Source organism: Zingiber officinale, chromosome 1B (assembly GCF_018446385.1).
Source record: "Zingiber officinale cultivar Zhangliang chromosome 1B, Zo_v1.1, whole genome shotgun sequence".
NCBI classification, from domain to species: domain Eukaryota; kingdom Viridiplantae; phylum Streptophyta; class Magnoliopsida; order Zingiberales; family Zingiberaceae; genus Zingiber; species Zingiber officinale.
Genome location: NC_055986.1, coordinates 97,288,938 through 97,316,745, shown reverse-complemented (window position 1 = coordinate 97,316,745; position 27,808 = coordinate 97,288,938). Strand labels below are relative to the sequence as shown.

The 27,808-nt window shown below is 39.6% G+C and overlaps 1 protein-coding gene across 1 annotated transcript; it reads right to left on the bottom strand.

The window, feature by feature from the left end:
• Nucleotides 1-544: 544 nt before the first annotated feature.
• Nucleotides 545-27,808, bottom strand: LOC121969996 (wall-associated receptor kinase 5-like). Its single transcript, XM_042520385.1, has 5 exons — nt 27,739-27,808; nt 2,990-3,974; nt 2,379-2,852; nt 2,030-2,179; nt 545-1,811 (listed from the first exon to the last, which is right to left on the bottom strand). Exons 2-5 carry the CDS (start codon nt 3,963-3,965, stop codon nt 586-588), a joined length of 2,826 nt encoding a protein of 941 aa, XP_042376319.1. The 5' UTR covers nt 3,966-3,974; nt 27,739-27,808; the 3' UTR covers nt 545-585.

Genomic DNA, 27,808 nt, shown 5'->3' with positions numbered 1-27,808 from the left:
AAATCACTAATGAGACAATCGTATCCACATCCATATTCATCTTCAAGACTGTTGGTCATCCTCTTATCAACACTTAGTGTCAAATCACCCCTCCTTAAATAGCTTTACTTTAGATATAGTTACACTTGAAGCAAACCATGAATCACAATTCTATCACTATAATATACTTCAATCATTGAAATGAATTTTTTGAAAAATATTGGAACAAGAAAATTTATGTAAAAAACTTGATCATAAAAAGTATTCCTCTTTAGACATCTTATCTAGTTCATATCATACTTCCAAATACTTATATTAATCTATGCAATGAATATTGAAAAAGATCCAAAAATACATTTTCCAATACTTTAAAAAAAAAGGAAAAAGTTGAGTACAAGTTAAAGAGCACTATAATATAGTTTCATCTACAAAGTGAAATTACTTGTAGACACAAGATAGTATCACAAACTAGAAATTTGTTTTATCTTTATTTAGAGACACCAAGTTATACATAGTATAGTACTTGTATAATTACTTGTACCAAGTTCAAGATGATAACAATGGATGCAAATTATATATGCTTGCATATGCTTAAAACAAACCTACTTATCGGGGGTAATTTTGTGACCACATGATTTCCTTTTCTAAGCTATAATTTCTTGAATTTCCTTGATCTATTTGGCCCATCAATTCTGAGGAAGAGTGAGACGACATATTGAGTAAATATTCATTTTCTTCATTGCCTTCTGGAATACAAACTCCTCTTTTCTTCATTCTAGTCTTTCTCATACCTTGTAATTTATACTCAACCTCCTTCATTGTAGGTCTTTCTGCACCTTTCAAGCTTAGACATATTTTTATCAAACTACTTATCTCAAGAAGCTCTTGCTTTGTTCCTTCATGCAAAATACGATCTTCTATAAGATCAAATAACATGTTCTCTCTCATTGCTTGAAGGAAATTCATTGCTAGATTTTGTTGTGATCCATCATTTGTTGAGTTTATTGGTTTCTTTCCCGTTAAAAGCTCAAGAAGAATAACTCCAAAGCTATAAACATCACTTTTTTCTGTTAACTGACTAGTATGATAGTACTCTGGATCTAAGTATCCAAAGGTACCATGTATTGCAGTAACTATATGTGTTTGATCAATAGGAATAAATCTTGATGCTCCAAAATCTGATACCTTTGCCCTGAAAGTATCATCTAAAAGAATATTTGATGACTTGACATCCCTATGAAAAATAGATATAGAAGCGGCCGAGTGTAAATAGGCAAGTGCACCTGCAGATTCTGTGGCAATTCTGAGACGATCATCCCATGATAATTTAGATTCACCTTGTGAAACATGAAGATGATCTGAAAGAGTCCCATTAGAGATAAATTCATAAATCAACAAAGGAACATCAGTTTCCAAGCAGCATCCTAATAGCTTAACTACATTCCTATGATTAATCTGAGAAAGAACTGCAACCTCATTTATAAATTGGTCGATCTCACTCATTTTAACAGTTTTTGATTTTTTTATAGCAACAACTCGTTGATCTGATAGAATTCCTTTGTAAACAATTCCATGTCCCCCTCTTCCAAGTATTCTAGTTTCATCAAAGTTATTTGTTGCCTTTTCTATTTCTTCTAAAGAAAATATATTTGTTTTCTCCTCAACATTTGCACTGGTAGAGATTAGTTGCTGCAGCAATAAACCATGATTCTGATGAAAGTTCCTTTGTCTAATTTTCTTTTGATTTCTCAACTTCCATTTTTTACTCAGGACGATCAATGATATGCATAAAACCAAAAGGCTGGTTCCAATGCTTACCCCAACGAGAACCCCTGCATCATATACAAATATAAGCTTCAAAATTTCTATCAACTATAATAGCTTATTCTTTTTTGTAATGATTGATGTTTAATAATATATGTCTAGTATTCATTTCATTTTCAGTTTGCTCTATTATTTTATTTTATTTTATCACATAATGACAATAAACTAAGTCAAAAATCAATACTCTCTATTTAATTTCTTACAATCTACTTAGTTGAGGTCTTACCTAATAAAAGATTTTTCTTTCCGCTAGAGACGCATGCTCCATGTAGAGGATCTCCTAATGTTCCCGGAGGGCATATGCATTTGAAGCCACCTTCTATGTTTATGCAAATTCCAGTGCAAGCAGGCAAAGAAGAGTTGCATTCATCGATATCTAAAATACAAAAAACTTGATCAATAATTCTCATGTCTAAGTTATATGTAAATGCCTCTTTCTTCTTGATCTAATTTATAATAGTTCTATAAGTATTTATTATGATATTTAATATCTATAATTTTTTCTCTCACGTATATAAAATTCATGTAGCATGCATATCTTCGAAAGAGGGAGAAAGGATGCTTTCAATTAGTACCTTTACATCCATCACGGAGGTAAGGATTCCCAACATAGCCATCTGCGCAATTGCATCTGTAGCCCATAACTTGGCCATCTCTTGTGTCATTCACATCCAAACATATGCTGTGTTCATCCATACATGCGAAGGTGATAATGTCTTTTGTAGCATTCTTACAAGATTGGTAGGCTACTACCCACCTAATGATGTTCTCCTCTTTCGTGGAAGCAAAATGTGAACGTCGTCTATCATATGAATAGTAAATATAATCACTAGGATAATGGTACTCCAATTGCCCTTCCTCCAATGACATATTGCTCACTACATAGAAGTCTTGGAATAGGAGAGTTGGAGGGTGGGAGGTCTCATTGCATGTTAGAGCAAAGCCATTATCTCTGAAACAACCTTTTTTTAGCCCAAAGGGAAAGAAAATTGTAACATTTCCACATTTAGTTTGACAATCTTGTCTAGGAGTGGACGTAAAATTTTGACCTGTAAACATAGACACATGAGCAATTAGTTCTAATATCTATTCATTCTATGATATTATACACCATTAATTTATTTAGTTTAATTAATCAGCATGCATACTTTCACAAGAAAATATAAAAGAGATTTAGAATCATCACCTAATTGGCATCCATTAGGTAGGTAGGGATTGCCGACATAATCCAAAGAACATTGACAATTATAACCAATGGTTTCATTCAAGTATTGTGCATCTGCAGCAAGGACATCATAGCATTCACTTTTCTGACTACGGCATGCATAAGTGTCAATCCTCTTCATTGCCTCTTTGCAGGTAGTATATTCACTAATGTACCAAGAGAGGGAGGCCATAATTCCAGTTGTATTCCTATCGTTTATAAGCCTTTCGTAGTCATCATCACTAATGGATTCATCATCGAATATGATAGCTGTGATGTTGGAGGTACTATTGTTGATCATACGATGCTCATTCTCATTCTCATTGAGTCGAGTTAATTGAATATCCCATGATTCATGATTAAAATTTTCATTATACAAATCAAGTGTACAAAACCCGTTGCCGTATGTATATCTCTGCTCAGTAGTTGAAGTAGTATTGGTAGCGGAGCATATTGTAGAACAAGAATCTATTGTACCAGTGGTAGCAACATCAAGAATATTGGCAGTAGCACTACAACCGAATATATACAAAGTATTGTATAAGCTCGTATCTTCTATTGATCTTGTAGAATAAACCAAACGTGAGCGCAAAGAGAAAGGCAAATTTTTAAGACTGATCAATGTGGAGTTTCTGGATTGTGCATCTACATTCAATATGACATGCGGTGATTCAATATAAACCAAACCTTTATCCATATCAAAATTCTTTACTTGGATAGTGTCATCTCCCAAGAGGAGCCTTGGAGGATTAGAATCATATGCACAAGTAAGGTTAAATCCAACAGTACGAAAACAACCACTGCCAATGCCAAAAGGATACTCGATCTTTATATCACCACATGTTGTAGAACAGTTGGAAGGGAGAGTAAAATTTTCATTTCCCATTGTCCCACTTATGAAACCCTCCACAAATATCAACAATATATTCAGTGGCAGCAATACGTTGATGAATTTCATTATATTGGCCTACAAATCATCAAAAAAGTATATAATGAATTAATAGAGTCAAAAGATGGATAAGTTAACCAAATATACACACATATATATTGAAGCCATCAATTAGATAAAAAAAATATTGATGAACAAATATCGTATCACTTCCAAAAATGAGTTTGCATTATTGTACCAAACTAATCACGAGGTTGTGATATATTTGTTCCCTTCTTTCAAAAATAGAATATTCTTGCTCTTGCAATAGAAAATCAAGGAAATTTAATTAATTTGGTTGGAATACATTTTATAGGAAAAAATTATAATGATAAGAATTGACAAATGCAATGAAAGTTTAAGAAATTAGAAAAAAAAAATTGTTTTTACTTTTTAAAAATCAAATAATTTTATCTCATCTTCCTACTAATTCATGATTGATATTTCATCCGGCCGGCAAACTCGATTGGGTTGATTCAAATAATCTTTAATTAACTGGGCCGAGCAGTTCGGTCATCCTATTTAGTTATGTTCAAATTAATTATATAATTAATTACGTTAAACTAGTCAAATAATAGATACATTATACAAGAGAGCTTCTGCGCTCCGAAGAAGTTATAATTTATGCAACCCTGATCCCATGGAGATTCGACTGATCTATATTTAAAAAATGTTGCAGACTACTTATGTCAGAAGAAGAAGAATAAAAAAATATATTATAATTATAAAGCATTGACTCTGTATTTTGAAGGAGTTTTATTGTCGAATACCTGTGCACAATAAAATAGATATTAATTTCATTCACTTTTCAAATTATGAAGGTTCAACTTTTATTTTTTCTCTCTCTCCATCCCTCTTAAGAGTTTTAGATGACAGTGCTATGTCTTTTCAGGACAGTCTAGTATCTAATATATGAACTATTATCATTATGAGATTTGAGATTCGAATTTCGATAAAATCGAAGTAATGTTTTCCTTATGTACTAGTCATTATTCCAAAGGCTAGTAGTCACCCGTGATTTACCTCCTCTGTGTTGACCTTAGGAAGGGTTGGTGGCGGCGTTGGGGGTGAGCGTATTCGCCTTTTACCACCATTTAGAGTACGGTGTCGCTCCCAGTGCGTAGCACAGACGATGGGTGCATGACATCTCTGGCGTAATGGCTAGGGATTGATTCTCAAGAACTGACGACCTGGGGTTTATCCCATCATGCGCCTGACGCCTGTGTACCTACATCTACCTCCTTCCATATTCGTGGGGCCGGCACTAGGGGGCTGCTAAGGTAGCAGATCTATCTTTTTTAAGAGTCTCAGGGCTCCCCATCATGCACCTATGACCTGTGTACCTGTATGTACCTCCCTCCATATCCGTGGGGCCGACACTAGGGGGTCGCTAAGGTAGCGGATCTACCTTTTTTTTTAGAGTCCCGGGGTCGCCCCAAGGTGTAGTATAGACAGTGGGTGCATGACATCTCTCGCGTAATAGTCAGAGGTCGATTCTCAGGAATTGAAGACTTGGGGTTTACCCCATCATGCGCCTATAGCCTGTGTACCTACATGTACCTCCCTCCATATTCGTAGGGTCGGCACTATAGGGCCGCTAAGGTAGCAGATTTATCTTTTTTTAGAGTCCCGAGGCTACGTAATGGCCAGGAGTCAATTCTCAAGAACTAACGACCTGAGGTTTATCCCACTATGCGTCTATGACCTGTGTACCTGTATGTATCTCCCTCCATATCTGTGGGGCCGACATTACGGGGGTCGCTAAGGTAGCGGATCTACCTTTTTTAGAGTCCCAGGGCTCATACCCTCCCCATGTCTTAGTCACTTGCACTAATGGCTAGTAGCCATCCATGATTTACCTTCTCTGTATGAGCCTAGGGATGGGTTGGCGGGGGCGCTGAGGGCGAACAAATCGTTGCCATATTTAGAGTCCCGAAGCTATGGTGTCATGGTAGGACATCCTGGTTATCACCTAAGTACTCGTAGTTCGATCTCCGGCTATGATGTATTTGTAGGATTTTTTTTCTTCAAATGGGGTGCGCAACCAAAGGATGCTAGACGTCTGGGCTGCGCACCCCGTGCGCTTCCCGATTTACCCTATAGGTGACCGGTGAGAAAATTTCGTGGGGTCTGGCCGGTCATCCCAAGGGATAGTCAATGAGGCTAACTGAGATTATCATTTTTAGAGTTTCGAAAGTTGCCCCAAGACATAGCGTAGATAGTGGACTCATGACATCTCTAGCATAATAGTCATGAGTTGATTCTCAAGAACTAATGACTTGGAGTTTACCCCACCATACGTCTAACGCATATATACTTGCATGTACCTCTCTCCATATCCATGTGACCAACACTAAGAGGTTGTTAAGGTAGTGTATCTATCTTTTTTTTCCTTTAAAGTTTCAAAAGTTACCCTCACGAATTGACACAATTAGTATTTATATGAATGATTGCTCCAATAGATCTTGGGGTCAATTTCCAACGGGTGAAAAATACCTCATTGGATGCTTGACTTTCCCATACAAAGGGTCTTTATACTAAAGTAAAATACCCTCCGTGATTTACATATCTATATTTAGTCGGGGTCAATGATATTGGGGTGTCTAGGTGAGCATTATCACCTTTAGGATGCGTTTGGTTCAAGTTAGCATGTATAACCAAGATTACCAGGTAATCACATAACTAAGATTATGGGGAATAAAACATAACCTAATATTGCTTGGTTCAACCTAGGTAATGCAACAAAAACTTATTTGTTTGAAGGTTTTAATGAATAACCTAGTTTAATATTTTACTGTATTACCCTTAGTTACAAAGTCAACCATACATATTATTATTATTATTATTATTATTAATTCATTTTTCTCGTATCAGAGGATACTTTTGGTAAAAAAAAATTATTTTAACCCCGTATGTAAGAAAAACTTCACTTTTTCGAGATTTTGTGATTTCGGGTTGCATGCTCCTTTTTGCTGACGTGTCGGGCATGAATCATTACTCGGGAATCACCGATTACCTAAATTAAATAGGATTTTTGTTGATAACCTTAGATGGAAAACTAAGGTTACCAAGAATAACCCCAATCAATGCACCCTTAGAGTTTTGAAAGTTCATCAGGAATCAAAATTGAGAGTGTTTCTATTTTGAGTCCTAGGTCATTATATCTTGAAAGGTGATTGTTAATCAACCATAAGCATTTGAGGGGCAATATCGTCTTAAAAGAAGGTCTTACCTTCACCTCTATTAGTGCAATCGAGCTTAGGTCAAAGTTGACCAAGTTAATCAAGCTTAATTGACCAAGCATGACACCGAGTAATTAGAGAAGTAGGAGGAAACACAAGGAACTACTCAACACTCACCACTCTAGGAATCCACCAAAAGAGTTTAGAGCAAGATAAATAGAAGATAATAACTTCTAAACAAGCTTAAGAGCTCAAGTTAATTCTTATTTTCCAAATTGTCCTCACAAGCTTTCAAAAGAGGCCATTATATAGACAAGTCTTGGAACAACCCTCCAAGTGAGTCAAAAGAAATAAATAATCTTGCATGATCTCAATACCTAGAAAATAGGAACTTTGATACTAATAATTATAAAGATAGTTAAATACGGATAACCACAGTTTCTAAGAAAGAGGTGACTCCTCGAGTTTTGTCACAGTCTGCCCCACTTCACTAAATCAGCCATAACTCTCTCTAGACATAATATTTTTGAGATCTATAAATTTTGTTAGAAACTAGACTTCTTAGGCTTCCCAACGGTATATGGCATGCATCGTAATTCATTCCCAATGAAAGCAGTTTAATGATTAAATTTGGTCAACTTTTCCAGTGAAAGTTCCAGCGCCATTCTCCCCTGGTTGGAGAAGATTCGACCTCGAATCTGGAACATGTTCATCATCTATGTATGGTGAAAGGTCAGCAACATTGAACGTGGCTGAGACACCATAGTTTCCAGGTAACTCCACCTTGTAAGCATTATCACCAATCTTCTTCAAAATCCGAAAAGGACCATCAGCTCTAGGCTGTAATTTTCCATATTGACCTCGAGGAAAACGCTCCTTTCTCAAGTGAATCCAAACCAAGTCTCCTTCTTTGAAAACAGAACGCTTTCTATGCTTGTTCGCCTCCCTTTGATACTTCTCATTGTGCTTGATAATTTCTTGATGAACTTTCTCGTGCAATTGCTTGATATATTTAGCATGATCTTCTCCTTCCCCGTTGATATGATGAGTAAGAGGGATTGGAGCTAAATCTATTGGAGTGATGGGCTTCTTACCATAGACAACCTCGAATGGACTCAGTCCCGTAGTTTGACTCGGTGATCGATTATAAGTAAACTCTGCTTGAATCAAAACCTCATCCCATTGGCGATAATTTTTTCCAATCAAACTTCTCAAAAGGTTTCCCAAGCTCCGATTCACAACCTCGGTTTGTCCATCAGTTTGTGGATGGTGAGAAGAACTAAATTGAAGTTTAGTTCCAAGTTTCTTCCAAAGCGTTCGCCAAAAATGACTCATGAATTTCGAATCCCGATCAGAGGTTATGGTCTTTGGGATGCCATGAAGTCTCACAATCTCTTTGAAATAAAGATCAGCCACATGAGTGGCATCCATCGTTTTGATGCAAGGAATGAAGTGTGCCATTTTTGAAAACCGATCAATGACCACCATAATCGAATCTTTGTTCCTTTGCGTGCGAGGCAGCCCAACAACAAAGTCCATACTCACATCCTCCCATGGACATAATGGTACCGTCAAAGGAGTGTACAAACCCGTATTTTGCCCATGACTTTTAGCAATATGACACACTCTACACCTCTCCACATACTTCTTGACATTTCGATCCATGCGTGGCCAATAGAAATTTTCTTGTATGAGTGCAAGAGTCTTTTCTCTTCCAAAGTGTCCCGCAAGACCTCCACTATGGGCTTCATCAACAATTGTTAGTCTTAATGAACAATCCGGAATACATAATAATGTACCTTTGAAGAGATAACCATCATCAATCAAGAAAAACTTGAATGGAGCTTTTGAAGATTCCTCCCAAATTCTGCCAAAGTATGAGTCATCCTTGTAGAGATCTTTTATTACCTCGAATCCAAGCATTGCAATTGCAAAGTAGACAACAAAGAATGTCGTCGACTAAGAGCATCCGCCACTCGATTTAGCATGCCAGACTTGTGTTTGATTACAAAGTTGAATGCTTGCAGAAACTCGACCCATTTGCCATGCCGTGGGTTTAACTTTTGTTGTGAATTCAAGTGCTTCAAAGCTTCATGATCCGAGAAGAGAACAAACTCCTTGTGTAGGAGATAATGTTGCCAATGATCCAACGTGCGAACAATGGCAAAGAACTCCTTGTCGTATGTTGAATAATTGCGTCGAGAATTATTCATCATCTCACTAAAGAAAGCGATGGGTCTGCCTTCTTGGCTAAGAACTCCTCCGATCCCCACATTGGAAGCATCGCAATCCACTTCGAACACCTTTCCGAAATCTGGAAGTTGCAAAATTGGAGCCTCCGTGACTTTTTTTTTTAGAAGCTCAAAACTTTTTAATGCTTCCTCCGTCCACTTGAAGCTGCCACCTTTCAAACATTCAGTTATGGGAGCGATGAGGGTGCTGAAATTTTTGATAAACCTGCGGTAAATGAAGCCAAGCCATGAAAACTCCGAATATCATGAATCGTCTTAGGAATTGGCCAATTTAGAATAGTTTCAATCTTGTCCCGATCCATCTTGATGCCCTCGGAAGAAATATTGTAGCCCAAAAAGATGAGGCTATTGGTGAAGAAGTGACATTTCTTCAAATTGGCATACAACTTCTGTTCTCTTAGCACTCCAAAAATTTGTCGAAGATGACTTAAGTGCTCTTCTGGGCTGGAGTTGTACACAAGAATATCGTCAAAATAGACAACAACAAACTTCCCAATGAATTGTTTAAACATGTGATTCATGAGCTGCATAAAGGTAGAGGGTGCGTTAGAAATTCCAAATGGCATAACCAACCACTCGTAAAGACCATCTCTTGTCTTAAAAGCGGTTTTCCACTCATCTCCAGGCCGCATTCGAATATGATGATAGCCACTCCGTAAATCAATCTTAGAACCAATTTTGAAGCCATGAAGTTGATCAAGAAGATCATCAAGGCGAGGAATAGGAAAACAGTATTTAATTGTGATTTTATTTACCGCTCTACTATCAACATGCATACGCCACGAACCATTTTTTTTTGGCACAAGAAGTGCTGGAACGACACAAGGACTTTTACTTTCTTGCACAAGACCTCTTGCCAACAAGTCTTCAACTTGTCGCTTCAACTCTTCATGTTCCTTAGGATTCATTCTATAAGCAGCTTTATTTGGGATTGACGCACCAGGGATTAGATCAATACAATGTTAAATGTTTCACATGGGAGGAAGGCTCGGAGGAATTTCTTCAGGTACGACATCAGTAAACTCTTGCAAAAGAGGCCGCACTTGTAGCGGAATGATATTACCCTCCTCATTTTCTTCCAAAACCACCAATGCAAATGCCGCCAAGGATTCATTCATTGCATCCTCAAGTTGTGTTTGAGAGAGCATATTATTTCCTTCTTCCTTAGATGACTTAACAATGTCCTTCATTCTTGACGGCCCCAAAATTATTTTCTCGCCGTCTTTTACGAAAGCATAAGTGTTTTTGAATCCATCATGTTGCGTTTTCCTATCAAACTGCCAAGGTCTTCCAAGAAGCAAATGACAAACATCCATAGGAATAACATCACACCAAACTTCGTCGTTGTACTTGTCTCCAATAGAAAATTGCACAAGGCATCGTTTATTTACCTTTACTTCATTACCTTTCCGAAGCCATGATAGCTTGTAAGGTCGAGGATGATCTTTGGTTTTTAATTGCAGCTTCTCTACCATAGTTGTAGCTACAACATTTTCGCAACTTCCTCCATCGACAATGATGTCACACACCTTGCCATTTGACGTGCATCGGGTGTGGAAGATATTATTACGAAGCCATGAATCATCTGGAACATAGGTGGTGTTGAGACTACGCCGTATCACCAAAGCTTCCCCATGATCTTCATAAGTGATATCTTCCTCCTCGTGACATTCATCATAAATGGGTGTTGTCTCCTCATTCTCCTCGTCATACTCTTCCTCAATGAAAGTAATGATTCTTCGATTTGGACAATCGGCAGCAAAATGTCCGAACCCTTTGCACTTGAAACAAGTTTTTTGATTAGTCGGACCACTGGATTTCACAAAACCAGCACCACCATCCTTACTTGCGGTAGATTTCTATTTTACGTCTTTGGCTGTCGGAGTGTTCTTGGAAGCAGAAGCACTTCCTCGATTAGAAGCACCACCACCCGACGAGAAACGTCCCCCAAAACGACTTGATTCTTTTTGACCTGGCTGTTGTTTTGATGTTGACACTGATTTAAGTTTGTATCAGATATTAATTAAACTAAGATTGATTACTGATCAATGTTGATCAAGTGGAAGGGAAAAGTCCAAGTATGGAAACTTGGCACGCGAAGTCGGAGAGGGCTTGGTAGCTCGTTCTCCGGACTAGGTCAGAGAGGGCTCGGTAGCTCGTTCTCTGGACCGGACGAAGTCGGAAAGGGCTCGGTAGCTCGTTCTCCGGACTAGGTCAGAGAGGGCTCGGTAGCTCGTTCTCTAGACCGGACGAAGTCGGAGAGGGCTTGGTAGCTCGTTCTCCGGACTAGGTCAGAGAGGGCTCGGTAGCTCGTTCTCTGGACCAGACGAAGTCAGAGAGGGTTCGGTAGCTCGTTCTCCGAACTAGGTCAGAAAGGGCTCGGTAGCTCGTTCTCTAGACCAGGAAGGCTTTAGGGTTTAGGGCTGGGAAGCTCTAAACCTACCTACATAGGCATTGGATCGGTCTGTTGACCGATCCAGTGATACTATGGATATCTGATCGGTCTATTGACCGATCCAGTGATAATATGGTTATCTGATCGGTAACTCACTGTGAGAATTACTGATCGGTCTGTAGACCGATCAGTAACCAATCAGTAACACTCTGTGAGATTTACTGATCGGTCTGGAGACCGATCAGGAGGCAATGAAGTTCGGGAGAGAATATAGGGGATCGGTCTGTGGACCGATCCACCTATAGCCTGATCGGTCCACAGACCGATCAGAGCTCTCCTGGACCGATCAGGCTATAGCCTGATCGGTCCAACAAGCTGTGGATCGATCTGTTGACCGATCCACAATACTGTCTGAAGTTTCTGCTGTTTCTCTGCAACTTCTGATCCATCTGATTTAACCATCTGCTGTTAGCTTTTTAAATTGCAGGTTGCAGGTATCATGCCAATGCTTAAATTCAAATTAAGCTCCATCAGAAGAATAAGACAAAGGGTTCTTTCTACTGTGTTTCGCTGTAAATGGTGCAATTGGAGCATCAACGGTTACTGGCTGCGATCAGGCTGTGATCTGGCTGCGATCAGTTGGGAATCAGCTTGACTCTTGCTCATTGGTTCGAGCTCAGAAACCCCAGTGAAGACCATGGGTTCTATTGGTGTGAGTTCAGAGAACCAGAGGAGGAGGAAGAGTGATTGGCGACATCGTAGCTTGCAGCAGGGATTCGGTGCAGGTTGATAGCAATTCGGGACAGGCTGAACGCAGTGGAAGCAGAGGCGTAAGAAGAAGGATGAAGAAAGGTTCAAAAAGAGAACTCTCGGTCGATCAAGCAAGGGTGCTGAGCTTTGAGTTCTTGGCTGTGCTTCCTTCTTGTGCTCTGTTTAATTGTTGTCTTCGCGTGGCTGTGAGCGTTTTTCTTCATTCTCTTTAGCCACTGATCTGTAAGTCTTGTGCTTTATTTACATATCTTCTGAGACTTTGTGGAGAGGTTACTCCACCGAGAAGGAGAAATCTTTACCCGGTATCTATCCAGGGTGTGATCTACCGAAAGATCAAGGGATCGTCCACCTTACGGACACGCCGAGGAGTAGGGGCAAGTTATCCCCGAACCTCGTACATACTGGTGTTAGTGGTGTGTGTCTTTCTTTTCCTTGTATTAGATTTTCATGTGCATATTTCCGCTGCGCTAACGATTTGATTGAAGAATTTAGTTAAGTTTTAGAGGAGGTTATTCACTCCCCCCCTCTCTAGCCATCCGAAGATCCTAACAAGTGGTATCAGAGCAAGGTGCTCTTCATCCGGATTAACACCCTAAAGAGCAAGAAGATGGCTATGAAGGAAGGGTTTCGCACCAATCATCCACCCTACTTCGACGGAGCAGACTTTCAATACTGGAAGAGCCGCATGGAATATTATCTCAAGACCGACATCTCAATGTGGTTCTCCGTCAAGGAAGGGTTTACACCTCCGAAGGACGAAGAAGGTAAGGAACTTGACTCATCAAGGTGGTCCACCGAGCAAACTCGCAAAGGACAAGCTGATGCCAAGGCAGTGGTCACTCTACAATGTGGGATAGCCAAGGATCAACTCGTCAAGGTAGGTCCATTCACGAGCGCAAAAGACTTGTGGAACAAGCTCATCGAGCTCCAAGAAGGAACTCGAGACTCTCGGATCGCCAAGAGAGATTTATTCTTAAACCAACTACAAAACCTCACCATGAAGGAGAACGAGACGGTAAGTGAACTACACGGAAGGTTCAAAGAAATTATCAATGGTCTTCATTCCGTAGATGAACGCGTAGAGAATCGCGATCTCGTAAGGTATGCTCTCAAAGCCTTTCCTAGGAATGCCCTGTGGTCATCTATGATAGATGCCTACAAAGTCTCCAAGGACCTTTCAATTGTTAAAGTAGATGAATTTTTTTGTGAAATGGAACTCCATGAGTTTGCTAACAAGGGTCAAAAAGAGAAAGGTATTGCCTTAGTTGCAGGAGAAAAGAGCAAAGATGGAAGAAGGAAGAAAGAAAAAAAGAAGGAAAAAGAGATTCCTTCACCCTCATCCTCCTCCGAGTCCGATGATGAAGGTGGATCATCATCAAGCGAGATGGCCAACTTTGTAAGGAGAATCATGAGAAGAAGTCGGAGATACAAAGGGAAAGGTAAACCTATCGATCAAAATGTTGATAAAACTAATGTTACTTGTTATGAGTGTAGCAAGAAAGGACACTATCGGAGCGAGTGTCCAAAACTCAAGAAGAAGGAGGAAAGGGCCAAGAAGAAGAAAGCTCTCAAGGCTACTTGGGATGAATCCTCCTCAAGCTCATCGGAGGAAGAGAAGAAGGAGAAAAGCACACGTCAATTAGCGTTCATGGCAAGGGAGGAACCGTATTCCGGGAGTGATGGTGACACAAGTGACACCACAACCGCGGCTTCATCATCTTTGGATGATGAAGAGGTAACCTCTCCTCATTTAGAGAAATGTTATAAAACCATTGCACATTTATCTACTTTGCTTAAGAAATCAAAAACTCAAATTAAATCATTAAAAGATGAAGTAGAGCACTTGAGGGCCCTTAGGGAAGATGAGGTTGATGACCTACATCTAGAGGTCCTTGAGGATGAAAACAAAGCCTTAAAGAGTGAAGTTGAGAAACTCAAGAAAATGCTTGAAAAATTCTCAACTAGCTCTAAGACCTTAGATATGATTCTAAATGCCCAAAGGGCGGTCTACAACAAGGCTGGGTTAGGATATCAACCTAAGGAGTCTAGTTTTATTTCACTAGTGTCTAGAACCCAATTTCATAGATCACATGCTTCTAGGGTTCATGAGACTAGGAAGGTTGTGACCAAGGCATGGGTTCATATGTCTTTCATTGTAGATGCATTAGGTCCCAAGATTTGGGTACCTAAAACATCTATTTTCGTGTCTTGTAGGCATTGGACAAGGGGGAGCATCTATCAACTTGGTTTGTTGATAGTGGATGCTCCAAGCACATGATCGGGGACAAGTCACTCTTTACCACCCTTCAAAATAAAAATAGAGGTAATGTGTCATTTGGTAATAATGGTAGCCTTAAGGTTATAGGAGTTGGAGACATTCATATATCCGAATGTCTCCAAATCAAGGATGTCCTTCTAGTCAAGGGGATGACCTTTAATCTCCTAAGTGTCAGCCAATTGTGTGATACAGGTTACACAATTGAGTTTCATTCAAGTCAATGTCTGGTCAAACACATTGACACACTTGACACGGTACTAGTAGGCACAAGGGTAGATAACATTTATCAAGTATTTTTTAAAAGTGCTACTAATGCCTCTGCTAAGTGCTTCATGTCAAAAGAAGAAGAATCATGGCTTTGGCATAGGAGGTTGGCCCACGTAAACATGAAGAATATTCGAAAGCTGGCCAACAAAGGATTAGTGCGAGGCCTACCAAGCATCAAGTACCAAAAGATAAAATTATGTGATGCATGTCAAAAGGGTAAGCAAACAAAAGCGTCTCATAAAGGTAAAAGCGCTTTAGATTTATTGCATATGGACTTATTTGATTGTAGTAATGTCATTTCATTGAATGGAAGTAGATATTGCTTAGTGATCATTGATGACTTTACTAGATATACATGGACTTTCTTTTTGAAAAATAAGGATCAAACCATAGATATTTTTGTTTCCTTTTGTAGAAGAACTGAAAATGAAAAATCAACAACAATTAAAACAATTAGAAGTGATCATGGTGGAGAATTTCAAAATCATAGATTTTTAGAATTTTGTCAAGAAAAAGGATATAGGCACGAGTTCTCTACTCCAAGGACCCCACAGTAAAATGGGGTTGTGGAGAGAAAGAATCGAGTCTTGCAAGAGGCTGCACGAAGCATGCTCAATGAGTACTCACTACCGAGCTACTTATGGGCTAAAGCTGTAAATACAGCTTGCTATGTGCAAAACTGAGTCTTGATACATAGGTTTTTAGGAAAGACTCCCCATGAACTTTGGTTTGGAAAACCTCCTACAATTAAACATCTTAGGGTGTTTGGTTGTAAGGTGTTTATCTTGAACACCAAGGATCATCTTGGAAAGTTCACGGCTAAGGCTGATGAAGGGATACTGGTCGGATACTCTCTCATTAGCAAAGCCTATCGAGTCTACAACAATAGGACTAAATTGATTGAAGAGTCCTCGGATGTAGCATTTGAAGAAATCCCTAAATCAAATGATCAATCGAGGGATGTAGGAGAAATTCAATTTGAACTTAGAAGGCTAAGTTTGAATGATCAAAACATAGAAAGAGTCGAAGTTGACTCCGATGACGATGAGCAAAGGCAACAAAGGGCTCAGGCTGATCCTTTGCCTGATATTAAGTCTTTGCCTGTGCCTAGTGAGACCACTCATGAGGCACCGCCGACGCCAAGGCAATCCAGGATAGCCTCTAGTCATCCCCAAGACCAGATTGTTGGAGACATCCAACAAGGGGTTAGGACTAGATCATTCTTTAGAAATGAGTCTAATGAGGTCGCCTTGATCTCAGAAATCGAACCAAAAATAGTTGATGTGGCATTGCATGATCCTGACTGGATCATAGCTATGCAAGATGAGTTAGGTCAATTTGAAAGGAGCCAAGTGTGAGACTTAGTTCCTAGACCTAAGAAGACCACCATTATTGGAACCAAATGGGTCTTCAAAAATAAGTTAAACCAAAAGGGAGAAGTCGTAAGAAACAAGGCAAGACTTGTAGCTAAGGGCTATAGTCAAGTCGAAGGCCTCGATTATGATGAGACTTATGCTCCCGTGGCCCGATTAGAGTCCATTCGTTTGATGCTAGCTTTTGCTGCACATAGAGGCTTCAAGCTCTATCAAATGGACGTTAAATCGGCCTTCTTAAACGGTTTCATTAAAGAAGAGGTCTATGTTGAACAACCACCGGGATTTGTGAATACCGAAGCTCCAAACCACGTGTACAAGCTCAAGAAAGCTCTTTATGGGCTTAAACAAGCACCTCGAGCTTGGTACGAAAGGTTGTCAACTTACTTACTAGAAAAGAGTTTTGTAAGAGGTCAAATAGATCCAACACTATTTCTACGTAGAGATGGTGAAAACATATTTGTAGCCCAGGTGTATGTCGATGACATAATTTGTGGCTCAAATAACAAGGGCTATTTGAATGAATTTATCACTCACATGGAAAGTGAGTTTGAGATGAGTCTGGTGGGAGAATTGACATTCTTCCTTGGACTTGAAATCAAACAAACTCGAGATGGCATTTATGTCCATCAGACGAAATACACTCAAGAGATGCTCAATAAATTCAAAATGAGTGACTCTAAGGAAGTATCCACTCCAATGGCGACAAACACTCGCCTTGACAATGATGAGAATGGAAAACCAGTTGATCTAACGCAATATAGAAGCATGATCGGTAGTCTTCTATATCTCACAGCTAGTCGACCGGACATACTTTTTGCTGTGGGCATGTGCGCTAGATATCAAGTCTGTGCCAAGGAATCTCATTTAATTGCAGTTAAGAGAATCCTGAGATACCTTAAGGGCACAATTAGAGTAGGTCTATGGTACCCTCGTACGGAGTCTTTTGACTTGATAGGTTATACCGACTCCGATTATGCTGGGTGCAAATTGGATCAGAAAAGCACTAGTGGGGGTTGCCAATTTTTAGGTTCATCATTGGTTAGTTGGTCAAGTCGGAAGCAACATTGCGTTGCTCTCTCCACGACCGAGGCTGAATACATTGCCATGGGAGAGAGTGTATCACAATTGTTGTGGATGATCCACACCCTAGAAGATTATGGGCTTTCGTATAAGGGAGTGCAAGTGTTGTGTGACAACATCAGCACAATAAACCTAACGAAAAATCCAGTCCATCATTCAAGGACCAAACACATTGAAGTGCGGCATCACTTCATTAGAGATCACGTAGCTAGGGGAGACATTGCGCTCACATATGTTGAGTCAAAATCAAACCTAGCTGATATTTTCACCAAACCCCTTCCGGAAAATGAATTTAGTCATTTAAGGAGAGAATTGGGAATGTGTTTGGCTCAATAGGCCATTAGGACTTCATCATGATCAATAAGGACAATTAAAACGACAAGAGAAATTGGGAAATTAATTTGGACAACTTGGGGACATCTCACACAAACTATAAGGTTTAACAAATTATTTTTGTTTGCTAGAAATGGGGTGAGATGCTAGGATCAGCCAAATTATTCAAAATGTATCATGCATCTCTTGAATAATTAGGTTGAAGAGACATAAATTGAGTATGGGGAAGACCATTACATAATTCATGTGTATTTGGTTCCTAGATCTTACTCATATATTCCAACCAAGGAAACTTGGTTGGACCTTTACCTAGAAATTATCTAACTATGGATGATGTGTTGATTGATACCTTTGATCGATACCTTTCATGATTTTGATTGAAAATAGGACAAGTTGTTGAAGTAATGATAGCAATTTGGATATATTTTGACAAACTCGAAACTGATCATAGCAAGGATGTGTTTTGAACCAGGTAATAGAGAGCCTAAGTCTTGATTAATACCTTGGTCCACTATAGATCATAGTTTCAGAAGTTTTTCTGGTTTTGAAACTTTTAGATTCAAAAACGTTTGAACTCTATGCGTTTGGAGTTGATCTAAGTTTTTAAAGGTTTGGAACTTTCGGGTTCTGAGCAATTTCAAATTGTAAAAGCTTATCTTTCGGAAATATTCATGTTTGTAGATTCTTCAGGTACTAGGTTCTGAATTTGGAAGTTTCTGAACTTATTGAGTTCTGAATCTTCAGTTTTTAGAAACCCTAAAACTTCTTCGAATCTCAGATTACTGAAATTCCTGAATTTTCAATTTGTCAGACATTGATCGGTCTACAGCCCGATCAGAAGAGGCTGGATCGGTGTATCGACCGATCCAGAACTCTCTGTTTGCTTGATGATACTCTCCCTGATCGGTCCAGGGACCGATCAGATTACTCTGGTACGCGAGGATCCTGATCGGTCCAGGGACCGATCAGGAGATTCCCTGATCGGTCCACCGACCAATCAGGGTATTCAGGAGACCATGCGAGGATCCTGATCGGTCCACTGACCGATCAGGGTATTCAGGAGACCAAGGGAGATCCTGATCGGACAGCCGTTCGATCAATCAACACTTGGATCGATCCCATCCCTCTTAACTCTTCCCGATCCTTTCTCTTCCCATTGCACGCCGAAGCCCTAGCCGACACCTTCCTACGCCTCAACTCTTCTCTTCGTTCTCCGAGAGATATGGCACCAAGGTAACTCCATTCTCCCCGAGCTCTACTCATTTTAGCACTTCATTTTTCATTTCTCATCGTATCTGTGTTATTGGCTTGGTTCTCGGTTGTTGGTGCTTTCCGTGCTCACCTATTTGCCCCGTCCATGTCACATCTTTTTTAAACCTTTAGGAAGAAACAAGCTGGTGAGGGAACCTCTAAGTCGTCAACTGAGAAATCCAAATCTAAGGCTCCCTCCCGACCTCAACCATCCGTTTCTGGACGATTTCCAAACCATCACTTTGAAGAAGCCTTTAAACAAAGAACCTTCAAACTGCTTCCTTGTAGGTCTGTGGATCGAAAATTCATGGATGAATTCTGTCCATCTGTCTCAGAAATAATTGCCTATTACAAACTTGATTCTCTAGTCTACTTAGAACGGGACATCAATTACGACTTAGTATCCGAGTTTTATAATAATCTTCATCAAACTAATGATGTTAATTATAGAACTAGAGTTGCTAAGCAAAATGTTGATTTCTCTTTCTCGGCCTTCTTTGACTATCTAGCCTGCCGGAGGTGTTCAGGAAATATCTTTTCCATATATCCTGATTTACCAGACCATTTACCTTCTCCATTTGATGTCTCATCTGACTCCATTTATGAGTATTTCTTCGGACATCCTAGACCGGGTGGACAGGATGAGTTAGATGTTGATTTTCCTACCTTTGCAGCCCTGAGACTATCTGCCCCAGATTACATTCTTTTTAAGATTGTCACAAATTACCTTCTGCCAATCACATCCAAGCCCTTGTTAGAGATCTGACCATATCACTGCCTGATGCTTTATGGATTGCGTCGGCATCTCGATTTTGACATCATGTCGAGCATTTACTCTTCTATCATCTCCTATAGTGAGCCTAACAACTTCATAGTTTATATGCCTTATGGGCATATAATTACGGATTGGCTCGAGATCCTACAGATTGATGTCTCCAAGGGAAGGATAGTCAAGTTGGTGAGGCAGGACTGCAGACTTGGAAAACGTGCATTTTCCAAGTCTGGCATCATAGGACAGAATGGGGCGGTTCGTTGGAAGGACGGGAGAGCACTGGGTGAGTTACCATGGGCACCTCCATGACAGGTTGATGCTGCTCCCGTTGCTGCTCCTCCTCCTCCTGCTGCTGAGTATGGAGAGGCAGATCCTAATCTGCGCTGGCAGATTGCTGAGCTAGAGAGCCGCATTGATCAGCACGATGAGCTACTGGCTGCTGAGCTCCATGGGCTGCGCGTTCGGATTGACCAGCGTTACGATGGTCTACGCAGTCAGCAGTTAGCGACGCAGCAGGTGCTTCTGGGATGGATGGCCAGCTACCCATCTCTGCAGTATTACTCGGGCTATCCACCCTCGAGCATGCCGCCTCAGGGATTCATTCCTCCAGCAGATGATGATGATGCTCCTCATATTGAGGATGTTGATTGATACACTTTGTTTTATGTTGGTCATTTTGACTGCCTATGTTTCAGATACTGTTTGATAGATACTGTGTCTGACCTGGATATTAGCTGTTTATGCTACTCGTTTTTCTATTACTTGCTTCTCTTTATTTTTCAGTTCTTATTGACTATTTATATGCTTTTCATATGCCATATCTTGATTGTCTCTTATTTACTGTCCGATATTACACTTAGAGGGAATTCTGTGTGGATTAAGAAAGGGACAGTATGGGTTAAGGGGGAGTCCTTTGAGTCTTATTACCTAATTCGCACCTTTTCGGTGTTTGACAAAGGGGGAGAAGATGACTAAGTTTAGAGATGAATGAAGTTTTGATTTTAGGGGAGAGGATAACCTTGAGGATTATTGACTTCCTTAGTGTTGTATTCGTCTTAGGAGGAGGATCTTAATTCCCCTAAAATTAGGGAAATATGAGCATTTCTGATCTAAACTTAAATCGTGTTGTCAAACAACAAAAAGGGGGAGATTGTTGATACGGTCTGACCTGGCTGTTGTTTTGATGTTGACACTGATTTAAGTTTGTATCAGATATTAATTAAACTAAGATTGATTACTGATCAATGTTGATCAGGTGGAAGGGAAAAGTCCAAGTATGGAAACTTGACACGCGAAGTCGGAGAGGGCTTGGTAGCTCGTTCTCCGGACTAGGTCAGAGAGGGCTCGGTAGCTCGTTCTCTGGACCGGACGAAGTCGGAGAGGGCTCGGTAGCTCATTCTCCGGACTAGGTCAGAGAGGGCTCGGTAGCTCGTTCTCTGGACCGGACGAAGTCGGAGAGGGCTTGGTAGCTCGTTCTCCGGACTAGGTCAGAGAGGGCTCGGTAGCTCGTTCTCTGGACCGGACGAAGTCGGAGAGGGCTCGGTAGCTCGTTCTCCAGACTAGGTCAGAAAGGGCTCGGTAGCTCGTTCTCTAGACCAGGAAGGCTTTAGGGTTTAGGGCTGGGAAGCTCTAAACCTACCTACATAGGCATTGGATCGGTCTGTTGACCGATCCAGTGATACTATGGTTATCTGATCGGTCACCAGACCGATCAGTAACCAATCAGTAACTCACTGTGAGAATTATTGATCGGTCTGTAGACCAATCAGTAACCAATCAGTAACACTCTGTGAGATTTACTGATCGGTCTGGAGACCGATCAGGAGGCAATGAAGTTCGGGAGAGAATATAGGGGATCGGTCTGTGGACCGATCCACCTATAGCCTGATCGGTCCACAGACCGATCAGAGCTCTCCTGGACCGATCAGGCCATAGCCTGATCGGTCCAACAAGCTGTGGATCGATCTGTTGACCGATCCACAATACTGTCTGAAGTTTCTGCTGTTTCTCTGCAACTTCTGATCCATCTGATTTAACCATCTGCTGTTAGCTTTTTAAGTTGCAGGTTGCAGGTATCATGCCAATGCTTAAATTCAAATTAAGCTCCATCAGAAGAATAAGACAAAGGGTTCTTTCCACTGTGTTTCGCTGCAAATGGTGCAATTGGAGCATCAATGGTTACTGGCTACGATCAGGCTGTGATCTGGCTGCGATCAGTTGGGAATCAGCTTGACTCTTGCTTATTGGTTCGAGCTCAGAGACCCCAGTGAAGACCATGGGTTCTATTGGTGTGAGTTCAGAGAACCAGAGGAGGAGGAAGAGTGATTGGCGACGTCGTAGCTTGCAGCAGGGATTCGGTGCAGGTTGACAGCAATTCGGGACAGGCTGAACGCAGTGGAAGCAGAGGCATAAGAAGAAGGATGAAGAGAGGTTCAAAAAGAGAACTCTCGGTCGATCAAGCAAGGGTGCTGAGCTTTGAGTTCTTGGTTGTGCTTCCTTCTTGTGCTCTGTTTAACTGTTGTCTTCGCGTGGCTGTGAGCGTTTTTCTTCATTCTCTTTAGCCACTGATCTGTAAGTCTTGTGCTTTATTTACATATCTTCTGAGACTTTGTGGAGAGGTTACTCCACCGAGAAGGAGAAATCTTTAGCCGGTATCTATCCGGGGTGCGATCTACCGAAAGATCAAGGGATCGTCCACCTTACGGACACGCCGAGGAGTAGGGGCAAGTTATCCCCGAACCTCGTACATACTGGTGTTAGTGGTGTGTGTCTTTCTTTTCCTTGTATTAGATTTTCATGTGCATATTTCCGCTGCTCTAACGATTTGATTGAAGAATTTAGTTAAGTTTTAGAGGAGGCTATTCACTCCCCCCCTCTCTAGCCATCCGAAGATCTTAACAAGAAGCACCACCACCCGACGAGAAACGTCCCCCAAAACGACTTGATTCTTTTTGTTGTTTTTCAACCTTGAGAGCCAACTGGCATACATCATTATATGTCCAATATGGCTGCAATTGGACCACATTCCCAATCTCATACCTCAGCCCTCCAAGAAAACGAGCAATGATTTGTTCTTCTGGCTCCAAAATATCGCACCGCATCATGAGGTTTTCAAATTCAGCCACTTAGTCTTCCACGGACAGATCCTTCTGTTTGAAGTTGTGATATTTAAGAAAAGTATCTTGCCGATAATTATCCGTCAAAAATTTCCTCCTTAACTCCTTCTTCATTTTGTCCCATGTTCTGATCTTTTGCTTGCCATCTCGCATACGTTGCTTCTTAAGGTGTTCCCACCAAATGGATGCATATTTTCTTAACTTGATAGCCACCAGCTTCACCTTGCTATCTTCTTGAACATCTTTGAACTCAAAGACTCTCTCAACGGAATTGAGCCAATCAATGAATTCATTGGGATTATTTCTTCCTTCAAAATCTGGAATATCAACTTTAAAATCAAAAGACTTGTTGCGGACATTGTCTCTTTGGAACTGTGGACCACGAGAAGCACGGTCACGTGAGTCATCATCATGAAATGGATTAAAATCCACATCATTATTTGTAGAACCGCCATCTGAATCATGACCATCAACATCATATTCACGATGTTTGCCACGCGCAAGGCGTTGCTTGAGTTGTTGCACTTGTCTCCTTAAATCTTCTAACTCGATATCACGAAGGTTCCTTTGATGAGCTTGATGATCCTCATCGTCTGGTCCCTTTCTTCTATGACCAGCCATTGCAAACCAAAGGCTTTGATACCAATTTGACACCGAGTAATTAGAGAAGTAGGAGGAAACACAAGGAACTACTCAACACTCACCACTCTAGGAATCCACCAAAAGAGTTTAGAGCAAGATAAATAGAAGATAATAACTTCTAAACAAGCTTAAGAGCTCAAGATAATTCTTATTTTCCAAATTGTCCTCACAAGCTTTCAAAAGAGGCCATTATATAGACAAGTCTTGGAACAACCCTCCAAGTGAGTCAAAAGAAATAAATAAGCTTGCATGATCTCAATACCTAGAAAATAGGAACTTTGATACTAATAATTATAAAGATAGTTAAATACGGATAACCACAGTTTCTAAGAAAGAGGTTACTCCTCGAGTTTCGTCACAGTCTGCCCCACTTCACTAAATCAGCCATAACTCTCTTTAGACATAATATTTTTGAGATCTGTAAATTTTGTTAGAAACTAGACTTCTTAGGCTTCCCAACGGTATATGGCATGCATCGTAATTCATTCCCAATGAAAGCAGTTTAATGATTAAATTTGGTCAACTTTTCCAGTGAAAGTTCCAGCGCCAAAGCATGAGTTGACTCGAGTTGAGTTTCAATTTTTGATCAATAAGTTAGTTGATCAAGTGAGACGTCAACAATAGAGAAGTCTAAGTAGGTCACGGTTAATCGAATACTTAGTAGTCGAAAGTTCAATTGAGAGTTCGCATAAGGCAAGAAGTTCAAGTGGATCCTAGGCGACTGGATACTTGGTGGTCGGAAGTCCAATAGGGTATTGGCAAGGTAAGAAGTCCAAATGGATTAACCGAATACTTGGTGGTCAAAAGTCCAACAGTACATTGTCAAGACGAGAAGTCCAAGTGGGTTAATTATGATTGATCGAATACTTGGTAGTTGGAAGTCTAACAAGGACTTGGCAAGAGGAAAGTTTCAACTCAACTGATCAATCCATCTGAAGTGGCAACAATTCATTGATGGCATGAAGCAATCGACTGATAACACTATAGTAGCAAATAGAAAGTTCAGAAATCGATTGGAACTCAACTATGGATTTGATTGTTAGGCACATCATTTGATTGCTAGGTTTTAACAATCAACTGATGGCATTGTTCAAGTGAACAAAAGATTTGAAACTCAACTACGGGGTTCGATTGCTGAGGTAACAATCGATTAATGGTGTTTGACAATCAATTGATGCTATAAAAAATGAGTTGTTGGACCGACAAGTTAGAGCAACGATCAAATACATAGTGGAGCAATCGACTGATGAGAGTTGACAATTGATTGAGGAACGAAAATCAACCCGACAATTGTTGTTGCAATTAACCTCAAGTCAAGGTTGACCAAGTTGACCAAGCTCGGGTTCTCAAGTTTGCATTTTGATATTTGATCAATATGTGAGTAAAAAGTCAAGTAGATCAAGGTTGATCGGATACTTGATTACAAGAGTAAAGTCCAAGTGAGTCAAGGAAGATACTTAGTGATTAGAACTTCGTGATCGGGACATCCTCATTGAACCAAAGGATGCTAGACATCTGGGTGAACTTCAAGAGTAAAGTCCTAGTAGGTCGGGTGGACCGAGGGGCAGGAGGACCTGGTGGGTCGAGGATCGAATGTCAGGGAGCCTGTGACCCTTCGTTTGAGGGGGGATTGTTCGGTTGTAAGGTTGCAAATAAAGTCCCACATTAAAAACACATAGAAAAGATTATGGGTTTATAAAGGAAAGATATCTCCATTGGTATGAGGCCTTTTGGGTAGATTCCAAAAATAAAATCATGAGGACTTAGGCTTAAAGTGGACAATATCATGTCATTGTGGAGATATCTAAATATCTTTTGGTCCTAACTATTTGATAATTTTTACCTTGCATTCTCTGAGCTTTTAGCAAATATGGTACGTTTTTTAATGATCTTTATTATGCAACATTCTTTCTTGTTAGTTTAAGTAATTATTTTTCTTGTTATAAATGAATTGTTTTGTTCTTTGTTTTGATGGAGGGAAAGAAGATTGGATGGAGAAGAAAGTTTTTTAAGAAGAAGAAAATGAGTTGATGTATATATAGTTTCTTTTAAATTAACTTGTTTAACTTGTTGGAGTGTTGGATATTTTTTACATATCGTAACTTGCATGCATTGTATAAGCTTCTCTTGACTTTTTGTATGGTTATATATTAATAACTTTGGACTTGTATTATTGTAGATTTGATTTCGAATCTTAATAGGATGTTTATATATGTTAAATAGGATGTGTAATAAGATATGTGATAATGTTAATTAAGATGTGATAATGTTAAATAGGATGTGTTAATTAAATTTGTTGTAAACATATTTATAAATGTATTAGATTGGATTGTATTAACATGATAAATTACATAAATGAATTGGTTTTAGTTTTTTTTTATTTAGGGACAAATTTGGCGATAAAAGTAATTCGTCGTCAAATTATAGTAATTCACTGTATATAAAAAATTTTACGACAATTTTTTTCATCCCAAATTTTGTCCCAAAATCAAGGACGAATCTACAAATTCGTCTCAGATTCTGGGATGAATCCACATATTCGTCCCAGAAATTCTGGGACGAATCCAGATATTTGTCCCAGAATTTGGGACGATTTGTCCCAGAATCTGGGGTAAAATCTGGGATGAAAATGATTCTTTGCAGATTTTCGTGATTTGAAGAAAATAGTTTTTGTCACTAAATTTGGGACGAAATCCAAATTTCGTCGCAAGCAATTTTGTGATGAATAATTTTTTTTTGTAAAATTATCGACGAATTTGTCAATGAAAATATAATTCGTCCCAAAATTTGACAACGAATTTGAAATTTTTTGTCACAGAATTTGACAACGATAATTTTGGGACGAAAAAGTTTTCGCCCCTAAATTCGTCCCAAAAATTTTTGTGATGAAAATATTTTACAAATTCGTCCCAAAATTTATTGCAAAATGTGACATTTTTTTGTGTAGTGCTATTCCCTTTTTATTTAGTTGTAATAATAGAATGATATGACTAATGGAATGCTCTAATTGATATTTAACTCTTTTATTTCTCTAATTTTTTATGCTAATTTGACTTACATCATTAAGGGTGACTAATCAATCTCATTTGATCAGTCCAACATGTTTACTCGACCCATCATCTGCAATCAATCAATTTGCCTTGCTTATTAGATTAGATTGGCTCTCCCAACCTATTCAGTTCACTTAGCTTGTTTGACTAGATTGATTCATCTGACCCAATTAATACACCTAACTTATGCAGCCTGCAGACTGGCTCACTCGACTCAATTATGTCACTTAGTTTACTTGACTATAACGTCCCACTTGACTTAATCACCTATCTTGACTATCCATTTGATTTTTGCCCCGCTCTGCCAGTTGAGATAATTAATATATTTACTTCAAGTACAATTTTAAATAAATATTATATTTCATAGAGGTGTAATAAACTTTTCTCATTCAAAATAGTAAAATAAATTTAATTATTCTTTAAATAAACTATCTCCCCTCAACTTATTTATTCTAATAGTGGAATGAAATGAGTCACACTCATTCCATTCAAATTATGCATATTAAATGTATCCTTATGCCATGTTTACTCTGAGGTGAATCGAGTAAGAAAAGAAATCTAAAGTAGAAAAAAAAAAATCTCTAGAAAAAAGAAAGTGAAAAGAAAAGCATGCTAAGTAGGAATTATTAGATAAACATTCACAGCTACGGAGGACTGCCCGTGGTCGTCGCATAGAGCTGTGTGAGGCGATCGTGCAAAGCCAATAGGACCCTAGCAGTAAGGCAGTCACACATGGCCGCCCACGACGGCCGCGTGAGATGGCCCAAGCAAGGCCGCACGAGATGGCCTACACAAGGCTGTCGCGCAGGGCCCCACAGTCTCAAGGAAAGAAAAATGAATAAGGGAAAATCATTCTATCCTATTTGAGTGGATACAAAATATCAAAGAAAGTAATGGATGAATTCTTAAATTTGTTTAGCTATTATTTTATAACAGATAAACAACCAACAAGAGAAATAATCCCTACTATTTAATGAAATAAATATTGAAAAACTTTTCCTCACGAAACATTTGTTCATTTAAATAGGGAGTAAGTACCTTTGCCAATTTTAGGTATCAAACTTGGTAGCCAATTCACTTGGTTGATTACGTCCTCTTTCTCTTCCGG